At 58.0% G+C, this 23,316-nt stretch overlaps 2 protein-coding genes across 5 annotated transcripts; both read left to right on the forward strand.

The window, feature by feature from the left end:
* Positions 1-1,750: 1,750 nt before the first annotated feature.
* Positions 1,751-10,795, forward strand: EPN3 (epsin 3). Of its 2 annotated transcripts, XM_058038588.1 has the most exons (9): positions 1,751-1,847; positions 4,380-5,035; positions 5,394-5,512; positions 7,453-7,560; positions 7,653-7,737; positions 7,966-8,277; positions 9,124-9,225; positions 9,549-9,770; positions 9,901-10,795. In XM_058038588.1, the coding sequence occupies exons 2-9, from the start codon at positions 4,465-4,467 to the stop codon at positions 10,218-10,220; spliced, it is 1,839 nt and encodes a 612-aa protein (XP_057894571.1). In that variant the 5' UTR covers positions 1,751-1,847; positions 4,380-4,464; the 3' UTR covers positions 10,221-10,795. The 2 variants fall into 2 exon arrangements, with proteins under 2 accessions (XP_057894571.1, XP_057894572.1); XM_058038589.1 differs by lacking the exon at positions 9,124-9,225.
* Positions 10,796-11,084: 289 nt separating this feature from the next.
* SPATA20 (spermatogenesis associated 20) lies at positions 11,085-23,000 on the forward strand. 3 transcript variants are annotated; one of them, XM_058038996.1, is made up of 16 exons: positions 11,085-11,131; positions 12,027-12,164; positions 12,253-12,317; positions 12,680-12,834; positions 13,064-13,207; positions 13,451-13,652; positions 13,751-13,881; positions 13,975-14,079; positions 14,589-14,663; positions 14,875-15,087; positions 15,244-15,436; positions 16,163-16,331; positions 16,729-16,937; positions 17,482-17,681; positions 17,805-17,885; positions 21,549-23,000. In XM_058038996.1, the coding sequence occupies exons 1-16, from the start codon at positions 11,100-11,102 to the stop codon at positions 21,717-21,719; spliced, it is 2,283 nt and encodes a 760-aa protein (XP_057894979.1). In that variant the 5' UTR covers positions 11,085-11,099; the 3' UTR covers positions 21,720-23,000. The 3 variants fall into 3 exon arrangements, with proteins under 3 accessions (XP_057894979.1, XP_057894980.1, XP_057894981.1); XM_058038997.1 differs by having other exon boundaries at positions 11,090-11,131; positions 11,972-12,164; XM_058038998.1 differs by having other exon boundaries at positions 11,091-11,131; positions 11,998-12,164.
* Positions 23,001-23,316: the final 316 nt, after the last annotated feature.

A 23,316-nucleotide genomic window follows, 5' to 3' on the forward strand; every position in this document is an offset into this window, starting at 1 on the left:
CCAACAACTGTGGTACTCTGCTGTCTGCCTGCTGCAGCTTTTTGTGAGCCAGCTGATTTTTTTTTTTCTTTTGCATTGATTTGTGGAAGTAACAGAACAGGAACTGCAGTGGAATTAGAGGTGGTTTCTGCAGAGTAGCTTTAGAAACATACACCTCTTATTTACAGGCCTAGTGTGAGCTGTGGGCTCTGACCTTAGAAGCAAGACCCTCAGGGCTCTCAGCCCTGCACTCTGCAGGATACTCTAAGGCTGAGTCCTTGCAGCCAGGCAAGGAAATTATTCCTTCTCCTCTCCCAAGCGTGGGCATTATTTGTATTAGTGTTAATAATTTGTGTTGTGTTTGCTAAATAACCAAGGTGAGCAGCCTTCCTGGCCTTGGGAGTTGCATTCCAAACCCATCACGTGAGCGGGGCCTGAAGACACCATCACCACCAGTGAGGATGGGAAGAGGGGGAATTGCAGGAAAATGAGGCAAGCAGAAGATGTCAGTACATTTCCAATGGCAGAGGGGGTCTGGGTGAGCAGCCAGGCTCTGCTGAGGGCAAGCAGTGCTTTGCTGGGTCCTGTACCCACTGTGGGGTTTTGGGACCCCCCACAAAGATACACCACATTTGTACAGCTCCAAAAACACCTCCTGGGATGTTCTCCCCATGGAGAGATTCACTTTGCTTATAAAAAAATCACTGCCTGAAGAAAGGCAAGCTGTCTACCTCACCATCTGACACGGGGAAGCAGGAGCACTGGGAATGGAGGAAGAGGAAGCCTGGAGCCCATGGAGCTGCCGTGAAGAATGCCTGCACTTCCCGAGCTGGCATGTTCTCTGGGCTGACCTGCAGAGGGTTTCGGTGCTGGAAATCCTCCTTTCCCACACTGCAGCTGGGAGTGGGACTAGATGCTTATTCAGCCTGCACGGGCACAGCCTGTTGGGAATGTCAGGCTGCTGAGATCTGCAAACCCCCAGAGGCACACGGCCTCCCCGAAGACCTGAGGCAGAACCCTGGGGGCAAGATGGATCTCAGCTCAGCATTTTGTGTGGCTGGTGGAAGCAGCAGCAGGAAGGCACGACCCCCCCTCCCGCCCCAGAATGTCTCAGCACACCTGAGATGTTTTCCATCTCATGGAAAATGTCAGTGATATTAAAAAGATTCTATATATCCATAATACTTGAAGGCCTGTCAGTGATTAAAATGGAAGGCAGAGGCCGAGAGAGAGGGGGTGGCATTAAAATGATCGAGAGACATGACTTATTTTGTCATGTCATCTGATGCCTCCCTCTCTCGCCCAGCCAGGCTCCGGGAGATGTTCAGAGAGGGGAAGAACCCGCTCCAAAATTAGATCCTAGCAAAAGAAAAAAAAAATTAATTTAAAGAACCCAAATCGCGAGTGTGGCCTTGGGTAGCAGAGAGGGAGCTGCGAGGTGGGGAGGGTCGGCATCCCTCGGAGCTTCTTCCGCGCCCGAGGACGTGGATTTCTGTCTAAAAATAATGGGGGGGGAGGAGGGGGGGGGGAAGGAAAAGGAATACAGGCGCGCAGGCAGCAGCGAGCAGCGCCTGGCTGGCTGCCAGAGAAGGGGCAGTGACTGAGCATTTACAGCATCCCCGCCTCCCGCATGCGGCGGGGCAGGGGCTCGGCGCCGCATCCCCCGCGGCCGGTACCGCACCGCGCTGCGCCGCGCCGCGCCGGGGGGGCCTGAGCGCCTCTGCCGGTGCCCGGGCGGCCCCGAAGGGGTTAAGCCGGGACCTGCCGCCGGGACCTGCCCAGCCAGCCCGGCAACTCGGCGGCGCGCAGCAGGAGCGGGCGGCTGCGGCCGCCTCCAGCCCGCGCTCACCGGCGGCGGCACCGCGCAGGTAACCGGGGCTGCGCGCCCCTGGCACCGGGCAGCGCTGGGGGGAGGAGGAGGAAGGTTCTGGGCGCTGGAGCATCGCGGGCTGAGGGGGTGCCGGCCGCCTCTGGGCCAGGCTGGGCCCCCGCTGCGGCTGCGGGAGCCGGCGGCGCGGCGGAGGGCGCTGCGGGGGCCGTTCCCTGCTGCTTCCCCATGGCGGGCGCCGCTCCTCTCAGCCCTGCACCTGATTAGGGATGGAGCTGTAAATCCCCCTCCCGGCCCCCCTCCCCTCGCTGGCCCCTTTTGCCCCCCCTGCATCCCCCCCATCCCTTCCGCTCCCCCCCGGCCGTTCCTCCTCGCCCCTCGCCGCTCCCGCGTCGCCCCCGCAACCCCCGCGCCGGCCGCGGGCGATGGGGACCTGGCCCCGCAGCCGTGTCCTTCTCCCACCTGGCCACTCTTGGTCAAGGTCACTGCAGTAATTCCATATGAGCTGCTGGGTGCTGCTGCCTTATCTCCCACACAGCTTCTGTTTCACTCCCTTTATATTCCAGGGAGGGGGGGGATGATTCTGTCTTTGATAAACCCGCAGCTCTAAACCCCGCTGGCAGCTCCAGCCCTGATTACGTTCCTCTCATCCCTGCCCCAGCCCATGCTTCCCATCTCTTTCCATTCAGACTTCCCAGGCCATCTCATGGCGGCAAAGTCCAGCTGGGGTCAGGTTTCTGGCCAGGATGAGCCATGCCGGGAGCCTGTCACTGGACCCTGGGGTTTGTCCGGCTAGGAAACCTGTTGGAGGCAGAAGGAACCATCCTGCCCCCTCTTCGGACTGCCACTGTGCTTGCTGGTGCTTTCCAGGCTGGTGGCACCTTTGGAGAATGTGACTTTTATCTCCACCTGGGTGTTGGTGGAAAGCAGAGCATGGAGCCAAGTCCTGGAGGACTTTGCCGTGTTGCTGCCCTTGTCCCAGAGGGTTTCTGTGCCAGGCGGGCAGTGGCCCGGCCGACTGCACCACGGGCTCTCCCGGCGGGATCCAAAGGCCGCGCTGACGCTGACGGGCTGCATTGCGAAAGGGAATCGGTGCAGGGAACCGACTCGAGAGAAACTTTGTTCGCCTGCGAGCGTGGCGGTGCCAGGCTCCTCTCTGACTCACAGTAGATGTTGCTGGCGGAGCTGTGGGGCACCTGGCTGCTGGCCCACAGGAGCAGGAGGTGCTGGACTGGTCGTGCGGGTTGTGTGGCACCGTGGTGGGTGCCGTGCGTGGCTTGTGGGCTGCATCTCCTGGGGAGGCTGGGTATTGGGACAGAGGCCTGGCCCAGCTCCAGTGCGATGGAGTGGTATCCTGAGCTGGGAGAGGGCTGGATGTGGTGCAGCAGCTGCAGTCCAGGGAGGTACTGGAACCCGAGGGGGGTGATGAAATGGACACTGATAACTGCTGTCTGCAGACTGCTGTGTGGGGGAGATATTCCTCTGCTCACATGTGTTATCTTGGATGGGGGAAAATTTGCTAGTGAGTTTTGTCACAGCTGCAGTGAAGGCTCTGGGAGCAGCTCAGCTCCCCAGTTCTACGGTGCAACCCTGCCGAGGGCAAAGCAGCCTCTGCCTCTCCCTCAGCTTGACTCTCTGATAAAATGAGAGTGAACAGTGTCTTCTCACCACGCAGGGAGAAGGTGAGGATTTAGGACCAGCATGGAGCAGGGCACAGGGTTGTGAGGGGCTCATGTGAGGACAAGTCCAGATTGCCCCACATCACTGTATCTGTGTCAGTGCAGTGCATCCCAAGGACAGGCATTGCCCATGGGGAGGTACCAGGGCAGCTCCCAGCCATGCCAACCCCTGCTGCCCCTGTGTTGTGGTCCAGAGGAGGCTCAGACAGCTCGGGGTTTTGGTGAGAGGGGCATTGCATTATCCATCCTGCTGGCTAACCCACCACTGGCTGTTAGCACCCTGAATTCACCAGTCTCTTGCGGGAGTAAAATTACCGAATTTGCTGGGAAAACCTGCCTGAGCAGCTGCCAGCACTAGAGAATCGTTACAGGCTCTGACTCATGACGAGGTTTTGGGTTTGGACGATGCTGCCTTGACAGCACTGAGAGCCGTGGGCTGACAACTGGGACAAGCAGGGCTGTCTGCAGGTGCAGGTAGTGCATCTGGGTGTACAGGGGAACTCGTGGCTGCACAAGGGCTGGGAGGGTCTGAAATCAGCTTTGCCAGGAGAGTGGAGTTGAGGCAGACAGGATCTGGAGGAGTGAGCTGCCATTTTCAGATGATTACTTTTAGAAGCAGAAGTGCAGGGTAGAATCTCCAAATGTTGCTGAATCCAGAGTCAAAACTTGGCTTGGCAATTCAGGGTATCACTTGCCATGAGATTTCTTTTCCCCTTGAGCATCCTGTGTGTCTGAGTTGGTGAGTCGTGGCAGCCTAGCAGGGTGCACCTGATGCCCCTATGATGGTCACATCCACCTTGAGAAATGTCCCTGATGCCAGCCAAGGACTCTGGGAATGGGTCTTGGTGGTTGGGGCGATGCTGAGATCTCTGTGTCACTGTTCCCTGCTGCAGGTGCTGGTGAGGCTGTGGCCGTGCTCACTCATCCCTTCTCCACTGTTCCTGCCTGCCACCAGCAGGTCTCCAGCACCGCACAGCCATGACAACCTCGGCGCTGCGTCGGCAGGTGAAGAACATCGTGCACAACTACTCAGAGGCAGAGATCAAGGTGCGGGAGGCCACCTCCAATGATCCCTGGGGTCCTCCCAGTTCTCTGATGTCAGAGATCGCCGACCTCACCTTCAACACGGTGGCTTTTGCCGAGGTCATGGGCATGATCTGGCGGCGGCTGAACGACAGCGGCAAGAACTGGCGTCACGTCTACAAAGCCCTCACCCTTCTGGACTACCTCATCAAAACTGGCTCCGAGAAGGTGACCCACCAGTGCCGGGAGAACCTCTACACCATCCAGACGCTGAAGGACTTCCAGTATGTGGACCGTGACGGCAAGGACCAGGGCATCAACATCCGGGAGAAGGTGAAGCAGGTGATGGCGCTGCTGAAGGACGAGGAGCGGCTGAAGCAGGAACGGGCGCACGCGCTGCAGACCAAGGAGCGCATGGCCCTGGAGGGCATGGGCAGCGGCAGCCACCAGGTCACCTACGGCCGCCGGGCATCCCCCTACGGTGAAGATTACAGCCGGGCACGGGGCTCACCCTCCTCATTCAACTGTGAGTGTTACTGGCAGCTCACTCGGGCTCTCTCAGGGGAGGCAGGTGTTACATTTGGTTTGCACCTGCTTGGTGCCCGTCATTCTTCTGCATCTTTTGGGATGGTGGTGGTGAAGCCCGTCCTGCACCACAGGGCAGAGATTTGGCTGGGCCAGTGGTGGTCCCCAGCAGCAGTGGCAGCTGGTGGTGCCTCCAGCCTTAAACTCATGGCTTGTTCAAGGTAGTGAGCTCTAAAGTGTGGCTACACCTCCTGGGGAGGCTGGGTATTGGGACAGAGGCCTGGAAACTGCTGATGTGCTTCCCAAAATACCTCAAGTCCTGATGCCACTCCTTCCCCTTTTCCTCTTTTATCTCCCAGCATCATCCTCATCCCCACGGTTTGCCTCTGACCTGGAGCAAGCACGGCCCCAGACGACAGGAGAGGAGGAGCTGCAGCTGCAGCTGGCGCTGGCCATGAGTCGGGAGGAGGCAGAGAAGGTAGAGTGGCCCTGCTTGTCCTGGGGTGTGAGGCATCTCCCTTGCCTTGCTTTATCTGTGAACACAGTGGGTCAGTTCCCTGGGAAGAGGCAGGATTTTGAGGGCTGCCTGAGGCTGGTGCATGTACCTGCAACTGTACCAGGCTGCTCGCATTGTGTCTGGATCCAAAATCACCAGCGGGCAGATGGAGGTGTGGGCTGCCCCTGCTCCCTGTTCTCATGTTAGAGAGGACAGCACCAGGCTGGGATCTGTCCAGCCTCCCAGACCCCAGGGTGAACTTGGGGGGTCTTCTGGATTTACCCCAAAGCCCACCCCCCTCCAACCTGGTTGCCCTCCTCTGCTGAGGACTTTTGGTCTAAGCTTCCCCATTCCTCTTGCCTACCCACAGAGGTTTGAGGAGGCAAAGCCTTGCCCAGCAGTTTGTGTGGGTGCAGGCCAGCAGCATCCCCAGAGCTGGGGGCTCACAGATGCTCCCTCCCACTGTCTGGTCCTTTCAAACTAGGCTAGAAGGAGCACTGGGAAACGGCCCCAGGAGGAATCAGGCAAGTGAGATGCTGTGCCCAGTGTGAAGCCACCTCAGGCTGTCCCTTCTCCTGTCTGCTGGCCCCTTTTCCACCAAGAATGGATTATTTGGCCACCAGCAAACAGCTAGCACAGCGTGCACGAGCCTGTGGGTACAGGCAGTACACAAAATCAGAGGAGCATGGGGACCAAGGAGCTGCATGGCTGGACTGGTGGGCATCCCCTGAAGTTGTCAGCCAGCACCATGAGCTCAGTTGTGCCAGGCAGAGGATGTGCTCTAGAGATGATGCTTGTTGCTGCCAGTCTTCCCTGCTTGATGGAGGCTCTTTTGGAGGCAAAGCAGGGTGTATATCCCTATTTTTGTCCTGGAATTGGAGTATTTATAGCATCCTTACACTGTTCCAGTGAGCACTGAAGAAACTCTCTGGAAAGTGTTGCCTTTTTGTTGGAGTCCATCTGGGCTGCACAGTCATGTACACACATTTATGGGTGTTGACACACGTACACCCTTATCAGGGTACCCATTCCCAGCCCCCATGAGTCCCCACACTGCTGGAAAAGTGTCATGGGGCAGTGATCAGGGCCACCATGGTGGTACAGGGACAGTCTCTCCCCAAAGTCTACTCAGGTCTAGGTGTGGGGCTGGCAGGAATCCCAAACTGAGGCCGGTCAATGTCACCAACCATCTTTACCCAGCAGGCTGCCAGGGCAAGGGGATGTCTTACTCCTCTCCTTCACTGACTGCACCAGGGTCCCCAAAAACCTCCCAGGGGAGATGCTGGCTGCCTAATTTAGGGTCATCCCAGCCTTAATCCAGCAGCAGGTGATGGGATCGGGGAAGGAGCTGGGCAGGGGCTGCACGGAACCTGAGCAGGAGCTGGTTAGAGAGCACAGGGACACTGGGCTGGGGGTGTCTGCAGGCAGGGCCAGCTGGATGGGCACAGATGCTGTGCAGGCAGGCAATGCTGGAATGGCAGTGGCAAGGACAGGGACAACCACCAAGCAGTCTTGCGAGTCGAGGGCAAGCTGAAATATCACCCAATTTCCTCTGTTGCCAGAAGCCACTTCCTCCACTTTCCAGTACAGACGAAGAAAGGCAATTGCAGCTCGCGCTCGCGCTGAGCAAAGAGGAGCACGAGAAGGTACCTGTGTCCTGCGGCCCTGGCGCTCCGCTCTCCTTGCACTTGGTCTCTCTGTGGCACCGGAGCCCAAAACATCGCCTGGCTCCGGTGCCCGCTTTGCTTTCGCTGCTCCGGGCTGTCTGCTGAGTGCTCTCCTGGGGGGCTCGGCCCTGGAGGAGCTGTCTGCTCAGATGCTGGGACTTCTTGGGTGGCAGCTCCTGTGCTGGGTGTGTCTCCTGGAGAAGGTGCTGTCTGCAGGGCTGCTGAGCTCACAGGCCCCATCCCCTGTCCCCACAGGAAGTGAGGACCTGGCAAGGGGAGAACTCCCTGCAGCAGAGACCTGTGGAGGAGACTGCCCCAGGCAGGGACGAAGAGCAAGAAGAAGATAAGATGAAGAAAAGCCAGGTATAGCACTGGAGGCTGGGTGGCCACACGGGGGTGATCCTGCAGGTCTGCCCCAGGCTCCTCTCACCTTTTTCTTCCCTTCCTGTCCGCAGTCTTCTATTCTGGAGCTGGCAGATATATTTGGGCCGGCGCCAGCCCCCTCCAGCCACACGTCTGCTGACCCATGGGATATGACAGGTGAGGACAACTTGCAGGCTGCCAGAATTTGGGGCAATGGCAGAAAGTTGTCCCTTGCCTCTGTTCCTCCAGCAGCTCAACAATGAGGACCTCTGCCTTCTCTCTCTGGTGCCTACTCCATTACACTCCCAGGTGGTACTGCTGGAAGCCATGGTCACATACCCACCACTCAGCATTGCTCTGTGCTCTGCATTGTTCCCCTCTCCCAGAGTTTCCCTTTTGTTCCAGATATGAAACCCAAAGTGGAGCCGGTGGCCTCTGCCTGGAGCGGTGCAGCGGATCCCTGGGTGCCAGTGCCGGACCCTGGTGGGGAGCCCCTGTCCCAGGCGAGCGCCTCATCCCAGCAAACCCCTGCTGGGCCCTGGGACTTTCCCCCCAGCACCACTGCAGCCTCTGACCCCTGGGGGAAGGCACCGATGTCTTCTGGCTTCCCTCCTGCAGACCCCTGGGGAACAGCATCCCCCCCAGCCCCCCAGGGCTCCAATTCTACACCAGCTCCTGACCCTTGGGCTGCTGTGCCTGAGCAGCCTCCAACCCCTGGTAAGAGGCTCAATGGACCTTTTGGCTTTGCTGAGGATTGAGGACAGCCTTGACCATCACTACCCTCCTGCAAGTGGGCATCTCTGGGTTCTCCCCCCTTCAACCAGCTCCCCAAACACCCCTTCCCCACCCTCCTGTCCCTTAGCTCATCCCTCAGCATCCTGAAGACTTCAAGGAACTTTTAGGCTTTATCTTTGTACAGAACAGGCTGCTTTAATTAACATGGCAGTTAATAGAGCCATCTGATGGGAGCAGGTGGCAGCCCCACACCCCTCCAGCTGTGTCCCATTAGTGATACCTATTTGCTCAACCCAAATGACCCCTGTACACCCTGCCAGGACTAGACAGGACCGTTGCTGGTCACAGGTGACATGTTGCAGATTGGGAAACAGTTGTTGGAGCAGCCTGTGTTTCAAAGCTCAGCGTCACTCTCAGTTCCTCGTGGGTGTTTCCGCCAGCCCTGTGCAGGTCCTGCATGTGTTGCTCCCTGTTTTGGTCCCTGGTGAGGGTTGCAGAACCTGGTCTGGGGGCCAGTGCTGTTTGCTAAAGCATTGCTGCAGACCTGTCCCCTCTACCTGTCCCTGCTGGGGCTGGGAAAGGGACCTGCTTGTTATGGTGTAATGGCTGCAAGCAGTAGGGGTGTCTTTGTCTGCAGTGATCCCATGATCTAGCGCATCTAAGCCTTCCCCAGTGCACATTCCTGACCCCCAAACCCATGCCCTGCATTGCATCCCCTCTTCTCTGTCTCCTTGCAGGCAGCCACCCCTGCCTCTCTCCTGCCCTTCCATCTCCTGCCCCACACCTCCCTGCTTGCTCCCCTCCTTGAGTGTCCCCTCTTCCCCCCAGCTCCAGGGGGGAATGCTTTTGACCCGTTTGCAAAGCCGCCCGAGCCGCCGGAGCAGGAGCCCTCGCAGCCGCCCTCCTCGGCCAAGTCCAGCAGCCCTGTGGGTAAGAGCTGGGAGTGGGCAGGTGCTGACCTGTGGCAGGGAGGCAGTTCTAGGGCTGGCCAGCTTGTGTGTAGTTGCTTTTTGGTATGGCCAGCTAAGGGAGCAGCCCAAGTCTCTGTGTGTGCTCATGTCCCTACCTCTGCTGTCTCCCGTGGTGGCTTGGGGGATACTTGGGCAGGCCATGCTGCAGGCTCAGCCCCACTGTGTCACACTGTGACCTGGGGTTAGATGTGCTGTCAGCCACCTTGTGCAGTGACAAGGGAGAGTGCTGTCACCCTTGGTGTCTCCCAGCTGGCTCATGTGTCTCATCTCCCTCCATCTCAGAGCCCGACCCCTTTGGCGACCTGTTCCCCAGCACCAGGCAGGATGGGGCAAAGAGCTTCGACCTTGCCAACCTGGCTGACTCCCTGCCTGAATCCGGCAAGGATCGGAAGGACTGTAAAACTCCCGAGGCCTTCCTTGGCCCTGCCGCCTCCTCCCTGGTCAACCTGGACTCCCTGGTCGCACCTACTCCGGCCTCCAAGACCCGCAACCCCTTTCTCTCGGGTAGGTGCTGCAGGGCTGCTGGCCAGGAGCTTCCCTGCGCTGGGCAGGTGGTGGTGGGGGAGAAGGAGGAGGAGCAGAACTGCTGGAAGCAGCCTGGCTGTCCTGACATGTCCCATCTTCTCTTTGCCAGGTCTGAGCACGCCGTCCCCCACCAACCCCTTCAGCCTCTCCGAACAGCCCAAGCCGACTCTGAACCAGATGCGGACCAGCTCGCCAGTGCCCGGCCTGCCCACCGGCCACCCCGCCAACTCCATGACCTACAGCGCATCCCTGCCGCTGCCCCTCAGCAGCGTCCCCGCCGCCACCGCTGCCCTCCCCGCCTCCGCCAGTGCCTTTCCGCAGGCTGGCACCTTCCCCGAACTCCCCAGCACCTTGCCGCAGCCTTTACTGCCGCTGAGCGGCCCCCCGGCCCCGCCGTCCGCGCCCGGGGGGCTCAACCCCTTCCTCTGAACCCTCTGGAAATCTGGACATGTGGACCTCCTCCCCAGCTGTTACAATCCCCCCGATCATTCCTTCCACCAAGACTTGGGGGTTTGCTAAGCTGCACGGGAGGATGCCCCCACGCAGCCCCCTCCCCGTGCCCACTGTGAGGGGCAGCCAGCATGAGCCCCCGTGCTTGACGGGCAACAGGGGACCCCTTCCCCTGCGAGGGCCAGTGTGGGGGGCCACGGTGGGGCTGGCTGGGGGGCAGCCAGCATGGGCCCCGGAACCCCCTTCCCCTGTGAGGGGCCATGGCGGAGGCCTTACAAAGGGCTGTGGTGCGGGGGCTCCGCTCAGTGGCCCGGGCGAGTGCACGGGGTCCGGCTGCTGGATGGACCCCCGGCGTGGTGGGACTTTGCCCCAGAACAGCGGGGATCTCGGGCAGCGCAGGTCCGGGGGTGGAAGCCGCGGGTCCTCCCACCCCGCGGGGTTCGCCCTCCCTTGGCTGCTCCCCCTCACCCCCGTCCCGCCGCCACCGCCCCCCGCCCGCTGCTGGGTGCCGCTCCAGGGGCGGGGGCGGCGGTGCTTGGGCGCTGCGATGGCGGCGGCGGCGGCTGCGGGTGCCCGTGCGACAATAAACTGCGCTGAGCAACCCAGTGTACGCCTGTGAGTGCCCCGTGCCACTGTGAACTGCGCTGAGCGGCCGCGGCGCGGGGCGGTAGCGGCTGTGGGCCGGCAACGGGGCGGGGCCGGAACCAGGAGGGGCGGGGGCCCAGTGGCGGCGAGGCCGCGCCTCAGGGGCCGGGCGGTGACGGGGGAGGGCGCGGCCGGGCCGGTAAGGGGCGGGGGCACCGGGGGCACGGGGGCGCGGCCGGGCCGGTAAGGGGCGGGGCCCGGGGAGCTGCCGCCATGTTGGCGGCGCCGCTGCGCTGCGCCCGCAGGTACCGGAGGGGCCGGGGGGGCGGGTCCGGCCCCGGGTGCGGTGGCTGCGCCATCACCGCGTCCCCGCACTTCTCCCGTGCCCCCCGCGTCCTCGCTGCAGCGCCCGCGTCCCCTGAATTCTCCTGCAACGCCCTGTACTCCTTCTGCATTTCCTCTGCATTCTCCCTGCACCTTCCTGAGCTCCTCATAGAGCCTTTTCTCCTGCCTTCCCCGACATCCTCCCCGTATCCCCCTGTATCCTCCCTAAATCCTCCTCTCACTACCACAGCCCCTCAGGACTTTACACACTCTGTACCCCCGTTCTGCACCTTTCCCACGTCCTGCATCCCAGCCCTGCATCTGTGCTGCATCCCCATACCCAAAGCCCGCATCTACCCAGCAGCAGAGGAGTCTCCCTGCCCCCCATTCCCCTCATCATAAAGAGCCCGTGTCCCCCCGCCCACATCCACCCCACGAGACGGGATTTTCCTTTCTGAGGGGGTGTTCTCCCTGCGGACACGCAGGTCAGGTCCCGCAGATGCTGTTCTTGCATTCACAGCTGTTGAGTGTGCCCCCAAAGTGTGCTGGTGGGAGGGGCAGCTCTGGGAATGGCCTTCCCCCGAGCGTGGGTGGGGTGTGCCAAACTGGAGAGCGAGCTCCTCTGAGCCTCCAGTGAGTGGGAAGGACTTGTAACGTCCTAGGGGGGATTGGGGTGGGCCGAGCCCCAGCAGAGCTACCTGGGGCTGAGACTCTTTCCTTTGGCATGGGGAGCGAGTAGTGGAGAGCAGCGCCCTGTCCTGGGGCACAGCAGGACCTGGGGTGGTGGTGCTGATGCTCTGGTCTGTCATGGCTCTGTCCAGAGGCTGAGCTTTGTTGTGGTGAGCAGGGAGCCCCTGAGCCTGTTTGGTGTCACAGGCACATATTTCTAACGGGGATCGCAGCCATGGCCACGGTGGGGACACCCGGCCCCCCCAGCGTCCCTCGTCACACCAACCGCCTGATTAACGAAAAGTCCCCGTACCTCCTGCAGCACGCCCACAACCCTGTGGATTGGTAAGAGCAGTGGGGAGCCTTTCCCCTTCCTCCTCCTCCTCTTGTCGTTGTGCCCATGGGGCTGAGGGACTCTTGTCTTCCCCCACAGGTACCCTTGGGGTCAGGAAGCCTTTGATAAAGCAAAGAGAGAAAACAAGCTGATATTCCTGTCAGGTAACCAGAAACAAGGCATATTTCATGTCCCCATGTGTTGGTCAGTAGATGATCAGATAAGCTGAGCTGCATCCTGAGCTGGTGTGTGATTAGCTGTGTAGGTATGGATGACCACCAAGCAAGAGAGCACCATGTGCTGGAGTAGCTCTCTCTGAAAATGGGCTGCATGCAGGACCAGAGTCCTTGGCCAGCTTTTAGGATCAGGAGCTGGAGAGTTCAGGAGACTCTTCTCCTCCATTTCTTGTCCAGGGAGGCAGCAGCTCTTGCCCATAGAAGGGTCCCCATCTCTGAGTGTTCTCCCCATCACGTGTTTCCTGCTCCCTGCAAAGGACCAGTTCTCACCTGTCTAAGCTTGTTTGCAGTTGGCTACTCCACCTGCCACTGGTGCCATGTCATGGAGGAGGAGTCCTTCAAGAACAAGGAGATTGGGGAGATCATGAACGAGCACTTCGTGTGCATCAAAGTGGATCGTGAGGAGCGGCCAGATGTGGATAAAGTATACATGACCTTCGTGCAGGTGAGGGAGGCACAGGCGGGGCCCAGGAGGCTTTGACTGGTTCTCTCAGGGTGTTGTTCATTGTCATGTTCCTCAGGCAAGCAGAACCAGTATATGGGGTGGTCTGGATGGGTATCAACGGTGGACAAAAGCACACATCTCTCTTTGAGTGAGGCTCTTGTATGTGCTGGAAGGGCATAGAGCAGGTGCCTCTTGCGTGACCTTGGTGCACATGTGTTTTGTCTTTCAGGCCACCAGTGGTGGAGGCGGTTGGCCCATGAGTGTCTGGCTGACCCCAGACCTCAAGCCCTTTGCTGGGGGGACGTATTTTCCTCCTGAGGATGGAGTTCATCGTGTTGGTTTTCGGACTGTGCTGCTCCGGATCGCAGAGCAGGTGTGGGGCAGGAATGGTGTAGCAGACAGGGCTGAACCAAAGGGAGCACAGGGAAATTGGTCTGGGCTTGAAGGGTAACTGTGTTAGGAGATTCAGTTGTGAGGAAGAGTAGCCCAGAGAACCAGCCAGAGCTTTGGCTTGGTTAGAAGTGGGTTTGAGCTGATTTGGGGAGGGTGATTGAGAACTGGAGGTATGGTTTGGACTGGTGCAAGGCAATAAGATCTCTTTCGCATTGCATCTTAGTGGAAGGAGAACAAAGATGCCCTGTTGGAGAGCAGCCAGAGGATTCTGGAAGCATTGCGACACACATCAGAGATCCGTGTGCAGGGCCAGGAGTCACCCCCACCAGCCAAAGAGGTGATGAACACCTGTTTCCAGCAGCTCTCCAGATCCTATGATGAGCATCATGGTGGATTTTCCAAATCCCCCAAGTTCCCCACCCCAGGTCAGTCTGGTCTCTTCTGCTGAGACCTGCTGTGAGGCAGACAGCAGCGTGGGGGCAGAGCTCACCCCACAGCCTCCTGTTGTCTCCCTGTGTTTCAGTGAATTTGAATTTCCTGTTCACCTACTGGGCCCTGCACCAAACAACTCCAGAAGGTGCCCAGGCACTGCAGATGGCTCTGCACACCCTCAAGATGATGGCCCATGGAGGCATCCATGACCACATTGGTCAGGTAGGAGTAAATCTTTGGGGGTAAGCCCCTGTCATGGCCAGGAGGTGTGAGGTGGAGATCTGAGGTAGAGACATCTTCACATGTTCTGTGCAGGGGTTTCACCGCTACTCCACCGACCAGCACTGGCATGTTCCTCACTTTGAGAAGATGCTGTATGACCAGGGGCAGCTGGCAGCCATGTACAGCAAAGCCTTCCAGGTATAGCTTTGGCATCCCTCTGTGTGGCTCCCACTCCTGCAGGCTGCAAGGACTGGCCTGGTTTGGGGAGCGGCTTCAAACCCTGTTCCCCAAGATACTCCCCATCCCACGGGTGTGGAGCAATCCAATGCTCCCCTTCATCTCCTGTTGTTTATCCAGAAGTGCTGCACAAACGTGTGACAGTGTAGCCCTGGGGCTTTGAGCATAATGGGGGAAGAAACAGCCTTTGGGCTGGTTTTTGCAAGTCAGCAGACAATGCTGCTGCCTCTGACCTTGGTGTAACTCCAGCATTACTCTCCACTGCCCTTTGCACATATGCAGTACTCACTGATAGTAGATTTCTATTGAAGTAGATTTCTATTACTCTGAATCTATCCTTCATTTAAAATCCTTGGACTTTCAAATGCTCCTTGCCAACTCTTCAAATTGAAATCTCTCACCATATCTTGCTGTGTCTCTTGCCCCTTCCCACCCATGTAACACTGATGTCCACGCTGTGTCTCACACAGATCTCTGGTGATGAATTCTTTGCTGATGTTGTCCGAGACATTTTACTCTACGTCTCGCGTGACCTGAGTGACCAGGTAGGCTCTTCCCTGAGCTGACCCAAAGGGAGCCACTTGCCCTACCCTGGGATGTGGCTCGGGGCTGTTTTTCTCTCCCTTCCATCCTAGCTGAGCTCAGTCTGGAGCACTACTGAGGCTCATTAGCCAGACTGCCAGCCCTCCAATGATGGGGAGCTGGCTGAAAGTGTTGTCCTGGAGCTGGAGGATCTCTGTGTTGCACTTTTCCCAGGCAGGAGGTTTCTATAGTGCAGAAGATGCAGATTCCTACCCGACCACCACATCTAGAGAGAAGCGAGAAGGAGCTTTCTGTGTATGGACAGCCACGGAGCTCCGGGCTCTCCTCCCCGACCCTGTCGAGGGGGCCAGAGAGAAGACAACCTTGGGAGATGTCTTCATGTACCACTATGGAGTGGAAGAGGCTGGCAACGTGGACCCCATGAAGGTGAGGGAGAGCAAAGACTTTCCTGGTGTCAGGAGCACTGATGAGAGACCTGCATCCATTGGCATGGAGGGATGGCAGAGCAGCCCCAAAACACCCAGAGTCCAACACCTCCCAAGTCTGATGGCATTTCTAGAGCATGTCTCCCTCTCCCTTCAGGACCCCCATCAGGAGCTGAAGGGAAAGAACGTCCTCATTGCCCGCTGCCCCCCGGAGCTGACGGCAGCCCGGTTTGGGCTGGAGCCAGGCCGGCTGAGTGCCCTGCTGCAAGAATGCCAACACAGACTGTCCTCAGCCCGGGCACAGCGGCCACGGCCACACCTGGACACCAAGATGCTGGCAGCATGGAATGGTGAGGGGGGGCTCTGCTCTGAGGACATGCCTTGGCTGGACTCCCACCAGGGCATGGTAGCAACAGGTCCTGCTGGGACTGAGAAGCCTCCCACTGGGTAGGCTGTGACTGGGACCTATGATCAGGGGCTGTGTGGAAGCAGCCCCACACCTGCAAGCCTTGGGAGCATGGGGATACTGCTCTGGCTTTATTTCCTTCCCCAGCTGCCAGCAGAGAGCAGCAGAACTCTTCCTCTGCCTCAGCTCAGCTCCTCTGGCTGGGCAGTGGGGAAGGGGTCTGAGTTGGGGCCCCAGGACCCTGGTGGGTACAGAGCCCATCTCTACTGCTGCATGGGTGAGGGATCACAGCACTGTGTCTGTCTGGGGGTCCTGCCTCAGGGAATCACTTCAGGACCCCCAGCTCTGTTTCCAGCAGTAAATTCCTGGGTGTTTGGGTCTGGAGCTGGCATGGGCTGGAGTTACCCTGCAAACTGGAATAGTCTTGAGCCCTGTATCTGCCCAAAAGTGAGGGCTCAGCTCTTGCTGGCCTTACAGTACTCTGCCTATCTCTTTGGTGACAGTGAGTGACTTCATTAATGATTAGAACTGAGCAGAAGAGCTAAGACCTGACCTGCTGCCATCAGGGAGGATGAGCTTCATGTTGAGCCTCCGTCAGAGAACTGACACTGACCCTCTCACCAGTTCCGTGTGCCCCCCCTGACCTGTCCTGCTGTCTCTGCCTCTGCAGGGCTGATGATCTCAGGCTTTGCCCAGGCTGGGGCTACCCTGGCTGAGCAGGGATATGTGAGCAGGGCTGCACAGGCAGCTGCCTTCCTGAGGACACACCTTTTCGACCCCGACAGCGGGAGGCTGCTTCGGAGCTGCTACCGGGGCAAGCACAACTCAGTGGAGCAGAGGTGAATATCAGAAACTCCACAGACTTGACTGGCCACCTGCAGGTGCTGCCCAGACCCCCAGCAGTCCCTGTCCTCTCTTCCAGGCAGGACCTAACTGAGTGGGAGGGAGGCTGTTTGTTTTGTATAGAGCTTCGGTGCAGTTTAGGAAGGATTAGTGTCCCCCAGCCAGTGAGGAAGAATTGAAGTCAAAACCTTTCCTGTTCCTCACCTTTCATGCTGGCAAGTGTCTTCCCCTACCTTCTGCTCCTGTACAGAACCCTGGGGCTGAGTTGTGTGATGGCCACAGCCATTGCTTTGCTTGGTGGCATCTCCTTGGGTATCAGAGACCAGTAAGCAGGGCTTTGCTGGGTTGGAGAACATTTCTAACCTGCTTTTCCTTCCCTGTGTGCCACTACAGTGCTGTGCCCATCCAGGGCTTCCTGGAGGACTATGTCTTTGTCATCCAGGCACTCTTTGACCTCTATGAAGCCTCACTGGAGCAGAGCTGGCTGGAGTGGGCCCTTCATCTCCAGCACATGCAAGACAAACTCTTCTGGGACCCTAAAGGCTTTGCTTATTTCTCCACTGAGGCCAGCGATCCCTCTCTCCTCCTGCGTCTCAAGGATGGTGAGCTCAGGGACCTGGCAATGTGTTCCATGGGTTGTGGTGTGGGAGGACGGGGCTGGTGGCAGATGATGGTGAGGCTCTGGGCTGATGGCAGATGATGCTGAGGCGCTGGGCTGGTGGCAGATGATGCTGAGGCACTGGGCTGATGGCAGATCATGGTGAGGCTCTGGGCTGATGGCAGATGATGGTGAGGCACGGGGCTGATACAGATGATGGTGAGGCGCTGGGCTGATGGCAGATGATGCTGAGGCACTGGGCTGATGGCAGATGATGCTGAGGCACTGGGCTGATGGCAGATGATGGTGAGGCTCTGGGCTGATGGCAGATGATGGTGAGGCACGGGGCTGATGGCAGATGATGGTGAGGCGCTGGGCTGGTGGCAGATGATGCTGAGGCACTGGGCTGATGGCAGATCATGGTGAGGCTCTGGGCTGATGGCAGATGATGGTGAGGCACTGGGCTGATGGCAGATCATGCTGAGGCGCTGGGCTGATGGCAGATGATGCTGAGGCGCTGGGCTGATGGCAGATGTTGTCCTTTGCAGACCAAGATGGAGCAGAGCCCACCCCTAACTCTGTCGCTGTCACAAACCTGCTCCGAGCAGCTTGTTACTCTGGTCATATGGACTGGGTGGAAAAAGCCAGCAAGATCTTGGCTGCCTTCTCAGAGAGGCTGCAGAAGATCCCGATAACCCTCCCAGAGATGGCCCGGGCCGCCGCTGTCTTCCATCACACCCTCAAACAGGTATGGGCTGGAGCTCATTGTCCCCTGCAGGACCTGCTGTAGGAAGTGGGGCTGGCAGTGGCATGGGTGCAGTGACAGCTCTGTTTTTTTCTCCCTCCTGCCATCTCCTCTCTCCCTGGACAGGTTGTCATCTGTGGGGACCCCCAAGGAGAAGACACCAAAGAGATGCTGCATTGTGTCCGCTCTGTCTTCAGCCCAAACAAGGTAGAGGTGCTCCCTGCCTGCCAGCCCTTCCCTGGTCTCTGCTGTCTGCACTGCTGGTGTTTCATCCCTTCTCCCAGTGCAGCTATTGCACCCATCCTCCTCTGTTCTGCCTCTCTTCTGGGAAGCATCCTGTCCTTTTCTTTTCTGAGCACAGCCACAGGGCCATGGCTGAGCCCTGCACTCCTCTCCCTGCACAGAGCATGGGCAGCCCAGCCTAGAAGTGGCTGCAGCAGTGGTTGTTATTGCTGCTGGCTGTTTGCACTGCTCTCAGTGTAAAGCCCAGTGCATTCCCAAGGGGAAACTTTCATTCTGGTGTGAATGTGTCATGCCTAGTGTGGATGTGTCTTGTCCTGTGCAGACCCAGTTAGCATCTGGGTCACCTGCTGCCTGGAGACACCCTTGCATCCTTGGAAGGGGTGAGGCAGTGCCTCACTCCAATTCTGGGTACCATCAGCTGGGAGAGGCTGGCTTTTCCCAAAGCTCTTCTCCCATCCAGCAGCTGTTGCTGTGTGTTGGGGTTCCTGCCTGACTCTGCTTGTCCTCATCTCTGCTTTGGGATGTATCAGTGCATCCCACAGAGGGGCTGGAGTTGTTGGCTGCATCTGGAACTGGCAGGGAAGGGCAGCACAGCAGCTGGTGCCCATCAGCTTTGGTGGCCAGTGTCCCTGCCTTGGGAATGATGGCTTTGACCTCAGCAAAGCTGTGGAGCTGAGGGAAATGGGACTGGGCTGTGAGTGAGGGAGCTTGGTGTTTGGATTGAATTCATCCCTGCCCATTGGGCCCTGGTGCCAGGGACTGGCATGTTCAGTCTCAGTGTCTGGGGAGCTGAAGCCCAAGCACTACTTTGCCTCTGTAACCCCAGCTAGGATGAACTGGGGAGGGCTGAGCCATCAGCACAGAATCCTCTGCTCTGTACTCTGTTGGCTCAGCCCACAGGGGTGTCACCCCTAACCCTCTGCCCAGTGATGTTTGATGCCAGCATTGGAGGAGGAGGGACACATTCCAGGGACATGAGTGGGGCATAGAGCTCTCTGTCCTTCCTCTGCCATCACCCATCCAGCAGCACTCTTGTTCCACGCAGGTCCCTGTTTTGTGTGCGAGGCCTCTATTCCCACACTCGACCTCTGTCCCTTTGAAGGATTACACTGGCTGACCCAGTCTGCAGGAACAGGAGCCCAGCACCACTGTTAATAATCCTCTGCCCACAGCTGCTCAGCCCTTGGTCCCCTGAGCCCACACTGCCATTCTGGGGTCTTGAGCAGAACAAATAGCACAGCCATATCCTCCTCTCCCCTGCAGTCTGGCTCCCTCCTGCAAAGCTGGTAACAAGCCTGGCTGGTGGGGCTGCTCCTTCCCCAGGGGAGGGGAGGATCTGTCTCTTTCAAGCTTTTGCATTCCTTGGGGAAGAGAGAAGATGAGGGCTGGGTATTCTGGATGGATATTTCCATGGGGGAGTGAAGCCATGGTCATGCCTGCCAGGGCTGCTTGCAGGGGACCTATGCTTTGAGGGGCATGTGAGAGGCTGTAGGTGGGAGCTGGCAGCAGGCAGGGTGGGAGTGTAGCTCTGTTTGCCCCTTGTGTGTTCCTCATGTTGCGATGATAGGATGGAGCCAAAGCTGTTGCAGCTTGGCTTTGTTTCCTGGAAGAAGAATTGTGGCAGAAGGGTAGAGCTCTTCCCCAGAGGAGCATGTATCTCCCCTTCCCCAGGCATGAGTGTGCAGGAGTGGTAGGAACATGATCTCTGGCAGTAGCAATGGCTCCTCCCCTTGCAGAGGTGATGGGAGGAAGGGGGGAGAATCCCACTCCTCAGAGAGTTGCTCTACCTTTGGGAGCAGCCCACTGCCTCCCAACAGCCGTCCCTCTTTCCATGCTGCATCTCACAGAAATGAGCATGCTCCTGTTCCCACCTGCCTCCATCCCCCTCCAGCTGCTCCTCACATCTCCTTCCATGCCACGGGAAGCTGCCCTAAGCAGAGCAGCCCTGGGTCACCTGCTCCAGGGACATGGCTGATTTGGGAATTGCCTTTGCCAAGGAGTTGGGGGAACATCCCTGTTCCCCTGCGTCCCCATTCCCTTTGTGCCAGCAGGGTGCCAGGGGCCAGGCTTGTGTGCAGGAACACAATTAATTAGGTTGTTTCAGTAATTAATTCCTTACAAACCTCACCCTGAAATCCTTGCTGTAACAAGATGCTAATGATAGAATTGCATTGAGGTTGTGATTTTAAATGGACCCTGGCTCTGGAGTAGCCCTTTGCTGCAGGCAGCTCTTTGGGGATGCAGGTAGGGGTGATGCTGAGCTGTTCCTGTGAGTGTCCTGGTGCTGGGAGCAGAGAGGGTTGGTTCCCTGCTCTGGGGCTGGATCCCAGCTGCTGGTATAGATCCCTGCCCTGTTAATGGTCTTTAGGGTAATTATGAAGGATCCCATTATCTCCTCGGCTGCAGAGCACTCGCCTGCCACTTGCCTTCATCCTGGCCCTGTGAGAGGACCTTGGGGAGCTTGTGAGAAAAATGAATAATGAATTTCAGATTGGACATGAATTGGTAATTAATCACTCCTGGAATTAATTCCAGACAAAGGCAAAGGGGGAGGAGATTGGGGGGAGCAAGAGGCAGGCAGGGAGACAGGCTGAGCCAGAGCTGGGTCAAGCAGATGGGGGGTGATGGTGGATAGAGCAGGACTGCAGCAACCACTATCCAGGGCAGGGACCTGGGGATGTGGTGCCACAAGGGTGTGGGCAGCTCCTGCCAGGCATGAGTGAGGCTGTGTGGGTGTCTCTGGATGCCAGTGCTGGGTCTTCTGCTGGCTCTGGTGTAGAGGATGCTGCGTGCCAGGTGAGCAGTGCCATGGTGGGAGATGTGTGTGCTGTGAGAGGCAGCATTTGGTGTCAGCGTTCCTTGGTGGCATTGGCATGAGTAGTAGGGACATGTTGTGAGTGTGTCCATGCTCAGCAGACACATGCAGGGCTTGGATTGAGGCGGGCAAGGGACAGCTGTGTGCTCCAGCAGCAGGATGTTCCCTCTGTGCCTTGGGAAGGACAGCCTTTTGCTCACCCTTTGCGTCTGTGTCGGCATGAGGCTCTCTGCCAGCTCCTGGCCTTTCTCCTGATTAGCCTGTAAGCCCCGAGGCTTTAACAAACATTTTCCCTTTCAGAAAAGCTAATTATCCTGGCAGCCGAGCCATCACCTCTGGCTGATGCTGCTGTGTCAGCTGGGAGAGCCCCTGACCCACTGCTCATTGCTGCCTGAGTTTTTCTGGGAGGTGTGGGTAGGGCAGGAGGAGCTGGGCTGCAGGTCAGATGGGGCAATGCTGCAGCTGTTTCTGGGGCTGTTCTTTGGCTGGGTAGGTGTCCCCAAGGAGCTGGCTAGGCTGGGATGTGCCCATCCCTGTGCTTCATCCTGGCTGCCAAGTGTTTGGTGTGGTTAGGCTGCCACATCTCCATCATGCTTTTTCCTGCACTGGCATTACAGGGTGTGACCACTGTGGGACCCTGGCAGAGGGCTGGAGTGGATCCCTTCAGCTGCCCATCCCCTCTCCATTTTGAGAGAGTGTGTGGGGGGACACTGCCAGCCCTCAGCATGTCAGTGGGGCAGGAAGGGGCAGGAAGGACCAGCTGGCTGGTGCTGTCTGTGCTCTCTGGCTCTTACAGCTCCTTCTCTGGACAGGTGCTGATGGTCGCAGATGGAGACAGCGCTGGGTTCCTCTACCGCCAGCTGCCTTTCCTTGCATCCCTGGAGAGGAAGGATGGGAAAGCCACTGCCTATGTCTGCAGCAACTTCACCTGCTCCCTGCCTGTCACCTCTGTCCAGGAGCTGCGTGGGATGCTCAGCCCGTGAGCCCCTCAGTCATGCTGCCTGTGGGAAGGCAAGAGTGGGACAGGCTGGCACAGGAACATGGGAGAACCTCATCATAGAGGCAACCTGAGCACCATCCCAGATGGCTCCTAGCAGTGCAGTGGGGCTGTGCCCTTCCCCACCTGCAGCAGGTCGGGGTGTGCTTGCATTGTTGCTTCAGCAGTGTCTCAGCACTGGTCCTGGGTCCTGTTTTTGGTATGTCCAAGAGACACCCATGGAGGAGCATCTCCTGCCTCTGTATTCATGCTTGCTTCTCACCTCTTCTTGCTGAGGAAAAGAAAACCAACTTAAATATAAATCCAGTGTTAATGGAGAAGTCAGATGGGAACACTGTTAGGGTTCCTATAGCAACCCAGGGTAACACTGTCAAAAGCACCTGGATGACTTGGGAGTCAAGCGCTCTTAAAAGTGTTACTGGCTACAGCAGCTGTGGTATTTTTCCGTTTCAGAGGCGATTGTAACATACATTAACTGAATATATAGTGCATGGAAAAAACCTGCTGATTACAACTGATGTAAAGTTTATTCTCTCTTTCCTGCCCTCCTTCCTTCCTTGTCCTCCCTGCTTCCAAATGGGTGAGTACCAGGTTTTCAGCATCCCTCTGACACCCTGGGATCCCCCAGCACGGCACCTCACACCCCAGCACTGGCTGGGTGCTGTCATCTGGCAGCAAAATAGCACTGCCCACTGGCTTTCTAGTGGGTTGTGCCAGGGTTTGGGAGTAACTAGCCAGGAGAAATGCCTTTGAAGTCAAATCGGAATTTTGCACTTCATCTGAGTGAAGGGGTTTTATTTTCTCTCCTCTCTTGGTTTTAAAAGCCTGAAGTGTTTCTGGAAATCCAGCTGAAAATTGCTGGTTTGGCAGATGTCCGCCTACTTTCTTCTGGGGTTTTTTGCCATCTTTTTTTTTTTTAAACTTGGCATCTCTGCTGTGGGGATTGATTTGACACCCGTCCTCAGAAGTGCTCAGAGTGAGTTGGTTTGTGTCTGCTGGGAGAGCGTCCTCGGAGAGCAGGGCTGGTGCTCAGTGCCTGTGGGGAAGCCCACATAGATGCCACAATGGCAGTTGTCCCCGAGGTGGCACGGGGCTAGGGTGACATTTTGGTGCCCACCAGCCCCTTGTGGCACAGACACAGGGTGCTTTCCTCCCATACTGTGTTACTTGTTGGTGTCTCTGTGAGCAGCCCCCAGGCAGAGCTGTGCTGTGAACCTCTGTCAGGATGAATTGGCTTCACCTCTCAGTAAAACAAAACAAAAAAGAATGAGAAGTTCTTTGTGATGAATAACTGTTGTTGTGGCACCTCTGTCCTCCCAGTGCCTTTGCCTTGCTGCTGTCCCTGGGTGCTGGTGGCCGTGTCCTGTGCTTCCCACACTCTGCCTGTCCGTGGAGCCACCCCTGGGCTTTATGGCCTTAGCAGGGAGTGGCTTTGCTTGAGTTCTAGTGCATCTCCCCTTCTGGACCCCTTGGTACCCCTTGGCCAGACTCTCAGCTGGGACACCCAGGGGTGCTGCTCTTCATTGGTGGCTACAGTGGTTAAACCCTCCCAGCAGTGCTTCCTGTCCTTTCCTGTCACCGGC

The sequence above is a fragment of the Melospiza georgiana genome, chromosome 21 (assembly GCF_028018845.1).
Source record: "Melospiza georgiana isolate bMelGeo1 chromosome 21, bMelGeo1.pri, whole genome shotgun sequence".
In the NCBI taxonomy this organism is placed as follows: domain Eukaryota; kingdom Metazoa; phylum Chordata; class Aves; order Passeriformes; family Passerellidae; genus Melospiza; species Melospiza georgiana.